The sequence below is a fragment of the Trachemys scripta genome, chromosome 6 (genome assembly GCF_013100865.1).
Source record: "Trachemys scripta elegans isolate TJP31775 chromosome 6, CAS_Tse_1.0, whole genome shotgun sequence".
In the NCBI taxonomy this organism is placed as follows: Eukaryota; Metazoa; Chordata; order Testudines; family Emydidae; genus Trachemys; species Trachemys scripta.
Window position 1 is genome coordinate 32,149,810 of NC_048303.1, and position 8,760 is coordinate 32,158,569.

The 8,760-nt window shown below is 41.1% G+C and overlaps 1 protein-coding gene across 3 annotated transcripts in view; it reads right to left on the bottom strand.

The window, feature by feature from the left end:
* Positions 1-7,868, bottom strand: part of IL6ST (interleukin 6 signal transducer) — a 54,646-nt gene extending 46,778 nt beyond the window's left edge. Inside the window, exons 1-3 of one of the 3 annotated variants that reach the window (XM_034773228.1) lie at positions 7,705-7,857; positions 5,547-5,731; positions 1,142-1,222 (exon numbers count right to left, since the gene is read on the bottom strand). In XM_034773228.1, the coding sequence (XP_034629119.1) occupies positions 1,142-1,222; positions 5,547-5,568 (103 nt within the window). In that variant the 5' untranslated portion in view covers positions 5,569-5,731; positions 7,705-7,857. Of the gene's footprint in view, positions 1-1,141; positions 1,223-5,546; positions 5,732-7,704 lie in introns of all 3 variants that reach the window. The other 2 variants (XM_034773226.1, XM_034773227.1) reach the window with 2 other exon arrangements.
* Between the last annotated feature and the right edge of the window lie 892 nt (positions 7,869-8,760).

The following is an 8,760-nucleotide window of genomic DNA, read 5'->3' on the forward strand; positions in this document are numbered from 1 at the left end:
AAGTTGCTACTTAGCATCCATGAATGACACCACATAAATTATCCCACTGAAGAGATGTACTGGGGTATCACTCTCGATTTTCCTGAAGAGGAAGCGGTGGTTATGAGTGAGCCAGCCTGCCTGAGAACCACTATGTCACATCTAGTGGCCCAGTCTGCAGCTTTACCTTCCTTTGCTGGAAGCATGTGGGCAAAGTAGGAAGCAAAGCACTCAGAGGTGCTGCAGTAGTGTAGCCAACTACGCAGGACAGCATTCCTGCATTAGAGGCTGGTTTTTTGGGAGATAAAGAAAACACAAAATTTGTGTCTGCAAAGTAGGAAGGTGGGAGAACAGGGACAGAGTGAAAACAGGAGGACAAAGGAAAGAAAGAATAACAGGTGAAAAACAAAGCAGACATGGAAACAGAAAATTACAGTATGAGACAAAAAATAAAAGAATTAATCTAATCAATAACAGCATCTGTTATCCATCAGACAGAAGATGGTGGTGCAAAAAAAAGAGACAAAAATCATAAATGGGGAAGAACACCGTATCTTTTGGGATAAAAGTACTTTCAGACTGCACCCTTTAAGAGGTATAATTCAGAGAAGAAAGTGCCTCCAAAAACTAATGCTCAATCTCTCCTTTATTTCATTCTTAGATGTGTAATTTAAGGTGAGGAATTCTATATGTATGAATGTTTTACCTAGAATGTTATATGTTAAAGAAGGCTGCGATAATTGGCAGTTTTAAGAAACATCTATTTTTCCAGTTTATTAACTCTGTGCATTTGACAGCACTGTGTCTAATCTGTTCCAGTGCTGCCTCTGTATAGTCAATTTCTGCCTTTTGCTTTGCTCTTCCCACAGCAACAAGGGAGAGACCATAGGAAAATGTGACCACAGAGCTTCAGGTGCAGTACCTGGAACTAATTTTAATTTGTTTTTTTGAGATCAGCTGGCTAAAAGGACATCAATGCCAGTAGCCATAATTGAGTGAGAACTCTGTCTCTTTGGATTATTTGTTTCTACAAATAGCTAGCACAATGGTGCCCTAATTCCTCATTGGGACCACTAGGCACTACTGCAACATAATCATCATTAGCAACAGCTAGCTGCTCTAATAAGTCCATGACCTGTCCAACATTTTCATTTAGACTTACCTCCAAGAGAGCAAACACTCAGGGAAATATATAAAGCATTCATCACCCAGCTCCATCGAGAAGACATTTTGCATATAGTTCCTGTAAAAAACAAAGTTTTTATATAGTTTCCATTTACTGCACTTGTGTGACCACTAGCTTCCCTTTATTGCTGCAACCCTTGATACCCTGCAGAAAGTCAGGATGGAAGAAGGAAAAGCACACACCTTTTTTCCAATCACTGCAGGAAAAACAGCACGCCTACATGATATAAATAGACGGGCATGGAATTAAAACTGTGCATCCATGCACTGAACTCAAGCCTATACACTCAAACTTCTATTCCATATGTGGCAAAGTATACAAGGAAAGTACCAAATCAGAACAGTGTTTTCTCTTCCCCCACCCCCCACGCACACTTTGTGTAAATGTAAAATCAGTACATAAAGTGCAAAGCAGTAGAGAACCAAGTCTACCATGATCAGTGCTGCTCCCACGAAAGCGAGCGGCAAACTCCTCATTGATTTCAAAAGGGGTAGGATGAGGCCTCAGAGCTAACTACAGCAAAAATCATTAAGTAACATTGCTTCAATTACAACCTATTTTTTTTAAAGAACACCTCTACCTCGATATAACGCTGTCCTCGGGAGCCAAAAAAATCTTACCACGTTATAGGTGAAGCCGTGTTACATCGAACTTGCTTTGATCTACCGGAGTGTGCAGCCCCGCCCCCCCAGAGCACTGCTTTACCGCGTTATATCCAAATTCGTGTTATAGCGGGTCGCGTTATATCGCGGTACAGGTGTATATCTGGTGCACAAATTTAACCTTAAGGAAAGTCATAAGAAATAGTGACAAACTATTTTTGAGGAACATGGAGACAGAAGTTAGTAGTTTCAAATCAGGGTATTAAAAAAAGACGTGTAATGCAAAGACAGTTTGGCCAGTTTTCTCTGAAACATTTACCTTAGAGTAAATATAGCAATCTTGGACAAACTGCTTTTCTTTGGGTTTGATGGGTTAATGATGTGGGGGAGTTTTAAATAGGATTTTATAATGGAAGCTGGAAGCTACATGCAATCATATTTTGGAGATGCACTAGGCTTTTCATAATAAAGCACATATTTTAGTGTCAGTTTCACCTACTGGATATAAAGATTTTTAAATCTTATATGTTTAGCTCATATGCAAGCAGTTTATATGTAAAGCAGGTAAGAATACAAATGCTAGATGTTTGTAATCCCCAAAATGTGTTTTGTTGCTATTATCCATGACTGGGAGGAAAAAAGAGGCAACCACCATAACATGGTGTTGGTTCATTTAGTAGGTATAACCAGAATTCTGAATACTGATTATAATTGCTGGATGATATGTGACTTGTATTTTGGCAATTACACAACATTTTATGGTTAAAACAACAAATCCCAGATGTGCTGTAAGCTATTTAAAGCCATGGGTGTCAGAACTTGACCTATGCTTAATGGTACTTATAACAGTCTATTAGAAAAGAAAAATCTGTTTTAACCTCATATTGTTCTAGTTCAATCACAGTAATTAAAAAACCAGACAATTCCAGAACATAAATTAAAAAAAGATACAGAAAATAAAGTTGAATAGTTAGACTCTCGGTAAAGGTACACAGTATTAAAAACTTTTAAGATGAATATTTCTTTTTGCCAAAAGAGACCGGGTAATTTCATATAACAGCTGAAGAAGTTAAATAGAAAAAAATGGAAGATTACTTCATCCTTTTAAAATAACTTGTAGACCCACAATTCCTTCTTTTCCAGACCATTGTTTAGTTTAGGACATAAAAATGTGTTCTTTCCTATGCAGCTCTCATGTACCCTATAGACACTAGGGTCTCAATTCTCTACTGCATTACACCTTGGGTAATAATTTACACCTCTGCAGAGGGAATATATAGTGCTACCACTACTGTAACTTAGTGGGAAATCTAATTTATTAACATAGCTGCACTGATGTAAGTGACTATTGAGGGAAGGCGGCAGTGGAGAATCAGGTCTCAAGCCTTCTGCACTGAAAAATTAATTGTAAGACACTCAACAAGGTAGTGAAACAAGTAGTTTGTGATTCTAGTGGACTATAGCTTCATAATTACAATGACTCAGTGTTTACCTGAATCCAGGCAACTGGCAAGGATTTCTCCATGTTCCCCAAAAGATTTACCCTCCCATTCATTACCCACAATCTTAGATGTCAAGGCTATCGTCTCTCATGAGAATGGCTGTAATTACTAGCTTCTGAATCAGCAAACCTGTTATTGTAGTCCATGTTAGGATTTTTTAATTTAATTTTTTTAAATGATTTATTAATGGTACTCTGAATGTTACAGTTATGTGCCCAAAAAGAAATCTGGTCTTTTTTTTGGTAGACAAAATTAAGTCTTGTAAAAATAAAGTTGTGTTGAACACTAGACATATTTGTACAGTATGTATCTTGCATGGTTGGACTTATGTTTTGTCATTCAGTTCACTTATTACTTGTTATGTACTTTTCTCATCACTTACAACTATGCTTTCTTGTTAAAAGACTGGGATGGAAAGGGAGAAGATTCTTAAGTGAATATGGGTTTGTGGTAGAGCCTCTGCTCCAGGATGGGTAAACAATAAAATCATCAGATTTATTCTTTTAAAAATCTAAAATAAAACTATTTAATATTAAATTTGAAAATGATGACAATCTACGTCGAAGTGTCACCTAACTATTAAAGTATCAGAGGGGTAGCCGTGTTAGTCAGGATCTGTAAAAAGCAACAGAGAGTCCTGTGGCACTTTTAAGACTAACAGATGTATTGGAGCATAAGCTTTCGTGGGTGAATGCCCACTTCGTCAGATGCAGTTCAGCTCAACGACTAGTTTGCTCAAATGAAGTCAACTGTGAGTTGAAAATGTAGGAAACATTGTTTTCTTTCTTCCATTCTATGAATAAAAACTAGGTATAAGAAGATAAAATCTACTAGCTCTAAACTCATTAAGGACATGGTCTCCAGCTCAATTCAATGTGGATAATACTTTTCATTTAATAAATCAATTGTAAATGAAAATCATGTTTTAATAAGAAAAAAATGTATCCAGTGCATTTAAGTTTTATTTAATTATAAAATATTGTTTGTGCATTTAATTGAATTCCAATTTCCATACAAATAGAGCTCGAATAAAAAAAATTAAATAGGAAATGCATCATTCAGCATTATCTAACATAAAAAAGTAAGACAAGAATCTGAATAGATGTATGTTAAGATATATAACTATATAGACAGAGTGTATCCTCCTGGTCAGCAAAGAAGTATGTAGTGTGTTTTAACAGTTAACAACCAAAAGTCAACCTCTCTAAGAGAATAATCAAAAAGTAGAAATGCAAAACAAGATTAAATAATTTAAATCAATGTTTCCTGCTTGCTGATTGAAATCATGGTTAAAATCGGTGATTCAGTTTGCTTTGATTAAAATCAATCCATCCTGCTCTGGGACTTTAAGACTTTATGCTGGGGATGAGGAGAACAGAGACACTGCTGTTGCTGCCTCTTATCCACAAACTCAATTGGGACAAAAATAAACGCTAGTCTATGTTATGTGGTTGCTTTTCAATCATCAATCCCAGAAACAAGCTTCTGATTTGACTTCCACTTAAAATGTTGGGTGTTATGACTGACTAGTACATCTGAAAAAGACTGACCTTCCACCTTAGTTTCCCCAGGTACAATAAATGGCATTGAACAGCAGTTGCTCCCCAATGTGTACTTGACAAGTCAAGGACATACAAAAGTCCGATACGTGCACTCTATAAATAATGTGATACTAGAAAACTCAAGGGAGAATTTAGCAAGTAGAGGGCCCAGTGAACAAAACCTAGGGCAGGCCAGTTTTCATTTCCAGTGTTGAGCAGAACTGCCTGGTCAGCAGAGAAACACAGGCATCTTAAGTGCAGATCAGCAGTGTGTGACAGGAAGCAATTACATTTCACTTGTCCACAGTAGATTTTAGGTTGTCCCAAGCTGCTGCACAAAAATTTCCTAACTTATTTCAGTCAGCCACAAAATTTCCTAACTTATTTCAGTCAGCCACAAAATGACAAGAAAGGAAAAGGAAAAAGGTATCAAAGAAGGTATCAAAGAAGTGATGATTCCAAGGGCCTCACAAATTGCTTTCACAGCTCTGTCTGCTTAACAAGCAAGGGATCAAGGCTGTTATGTTACCATTACTAGCCAAGTGATCTATTTTCCTTGTTTGCTCAAATAAGAATGTAAATGTTCTGACAACTAAATGTAAAGTGTCATTTCAACTTTTCTGGACAATCTCCTACATGCTATTGCAAAATTGTTTTTCTATACATTTCTTGGCATTATTATAAAGAATATATATTCAAATAGATTGTATTTCTCAGTGAACTCAGACATACCCACCCTCATTTGCCGTACACTTCATGGTGGAATCTTAAATCCATTTCACATTTTAAGTATCAAATCAACATGTGGCAAATATGTATCAAGCAGTATGTTTTTTGCCTTTTCTACCAGATGACACTGTTCTTCAGTTTGTCTCCCTCAGCTCCTTTAAAGGAAACTTGCTGTATTCATCTAATGTTTTCCTATAGTATCAGTAGTGACATAATGAAAAAAGTCTGTGATTACTAATACTTTAAAAATTGTTCAAACTGAAGTCAATTACACTAAATCTTAGTTTGCAATAAATTAAGGAACATAATTGAACTACTATTATATCCCTGTACTGCAGATCTCAACACTTTATATGAGATAACAGATGTAGTATACAGATAACTTTCTGTAAAACCGCAGTCACTTTTCAGACTTTAAACTATGTAAAAAACAGCACATGTTTTGAACCTGAAGTCACCAATAGGGATTAATCTATTCAGTTTACCAATAAAAAAATGTTTTCTACTAGCCCGAGATATTCAATCTTGTATTTGAAAATCAAGTTTGTTCTTTTGGGCTCATCCAACAGTTTTATTTATAAAGGGGGGCAGAAAAAAAAATCAGTTCCCTCTCATATGGTGGTACTAGCTCTCCAATGTTAAGAAGAGTAGGTAGTGGTATAAGCTTAATTTATTCAAGTAAGCATATGACTTAATAGACGGAGACAGAAGGCTAGTTGATTACAATAGTAACAATTTCATCAGAGTAGAATCATACAAATCTATTATCTTTAAGTAGTTACAGTACTGTATAAGTAGAAGGAAAAACTGTATATAACCCTATAAAAAAAGCTCCGATTTTCAGATTTGTAGCTAAATATTGAAGCTTTGTTTTTGATTAATACTTTACTTCCAGGAATCCGTCTCCATTTTTGATTCTGTGCTCTCTTGACTTGGTTAGAGATTTTAAAACATTTAAATTTCCATTCTCTCCCCCCAACCTCATCATAGTGTATTTCAATTAAAAAGTTACCTATATTAACAAGTATCATACTTGTCTCTTTTCCTTGCACTTTTCCTCTGAGGAGCTCAGAGAGCTTTAAAAAGGAAGTCAAAGCACAGCTAATCCCATTTCATATATGGGAAAACAGGTACAAAGAAGCAAACTGATTTGCCCAAGGCCACACAGCAGGCACGCAGCAGAACTGGGAACAGAACCAATGTCTTGCAACTCCCCGGCCAGCGTCCCATTCTACTAGGTCACCCTTACATAGCATAAAAAAGTCCTCTAACGTAATTACACCTTGCATACAATGTGTCCGTGTGGTTTGAAGCATTTTATTATTGGCTGTTACTTAATGCCAACATTCATACTGCTTTCATAAGTTATCTCGAAGGGTATTTGGGTGCCAAACTAGGATGCCATTTCATTAATGTCAGGGATTGGGTTATAAACAGGAGTAGAAGAGGTTACAGGCCGCCTCTTTCAGCATTACACGTCTACCTTTCTGAATGTGATGGAAGGACCAGAATAATCAAAAAGTAGTTGTAGGGGGAAAGGAAAAAACGCTCGCAAGCGCACCATCAGGTTGCCTTTTAAACCCGCGCCACGGGGCTGCAGCCTCCGGCTCCCTGTGCGGGCGCGCTCGGGAAGTCAGGACATCGGCAAAGCAGCCGGGAGCACTAGTAAAAACGCCGTTATCTCAGTTCCCCAGGCACCCACCCGCCCTGGCAGCGCGCTCCAGCTCCGGGCACGATCAGCTGGCGGGACAGCGCGGCGGCCGAGCGGCCTCTTGCCGGACAGACACCCCCACCCCCCCCCCACACACACGGGGCCGCCGCTCTGCTCCCGGCTCCGCCGGCGCCACGGGGACCGTTAACGGACCGTCTCAACGGCCACCGCGGAGGGTCTGCTCTACTGGCTCCGCACCAGCACGCTCGCCTGACCCAACGCGCGCGCCGGCCCGAGCGGGCCCAGCAAAGCCGGCCCGGGGACCCGGACAGAAACAGCCGGTGGGAGGAGGGGAGACTGTGAGGCCTGTAGCCCGAGCACGTTATCGGGCGGGGTGGTGGTGGTGAAGAGTGTACGAGAAGGGGCTCCGGGGCGAAAGGAGCCGCACGCAGCCCCTGCCCCACACCCCACCTCCCCCCAGTTCCCTGACGCTCCTGGGGAGCCCCTGCCCTACCTTCCGCATCCCTCACGGCCCAGGCACGGTACGAGTCCCGCTCAGCCATTCGCTAAGTAGCGGCGTCAGCCCAGGCCTGGACCATATTCCCGATCCCGTCCTGTACGGGCAGCACGGGTCACTGTCTTTCTCTCGGACACCCATTGGCCCGGGCCAGCCAGGGGGCTGACGTCGCGAAGGAGGCGGGGCTTCCCGTAACGAGCTTCCCGGATGCCAGAATTCTAGGGTTGCAGGGTCACTGCTAGCGGGGGAGGAGGGAACCAGGGCGCCCTTCCCCTCCCGCCTGCGGGTGTTTGGAATATTCTGCTGGGCCTTTAAGAGTGGGGGGGGAGAATGGTAGGATTTTACTCCTCCTGCAGAATAGGGCAGCGGAAGGTTCTATTCTCTTTTGCACGTGAGGTGTGGTGGAGGGGATTAGAACGTTCTAATCCCCGGGGATGCGTATGGAATGTTCTATCCCTCCTGCAATTCAGGGGTCTCCCTCTGCCTTGTCAGTGCGGATCAGCCCATTCTATAGGACCTGTAGCTGCGGGCTCAGAGGCGCTTGTATCGGGTTCCAACTGGGGTGGGAGTTGGATTATTCTGAGCCTGCCAGCAGACCTCTGCGTGCGGGCGGGGCAATTGTTGAATTGTGCTAACCCTCCTGTAGTTAGCCTGTGCTAGCTAGGTTAAAGCTAGCTTGCTGTCCACCAAGATGAAGTCTCACCGGCTGATTGCTTGCGTGGATAGCAAGCTAGCTTTAACCTAGCCAGCACAGGCTAACTCCTGAGTACAAGCAACCCCATGAAGGACTCTGGTAGGGTAACCAGACAGCAAGTGTGAAAAATTGGGACGAGGGTTGGGGGCAATAGGAGCACATAAGAAAAAGACCCCAAAATCAGGACATCTGGTCACCCTGGGTGCATACCTGAACTGCTAGCCCATGCCATCGCCATCCAGGTTGCTATGGGAGTATACTGCTATTTATCAGAGGGGTAGCCATGTTAGTCTGTATCCACAAAAACAATAAGGAGGCAGTTTAAAGACTAACAGATTTATTTGCGCATAAGCTTTCAT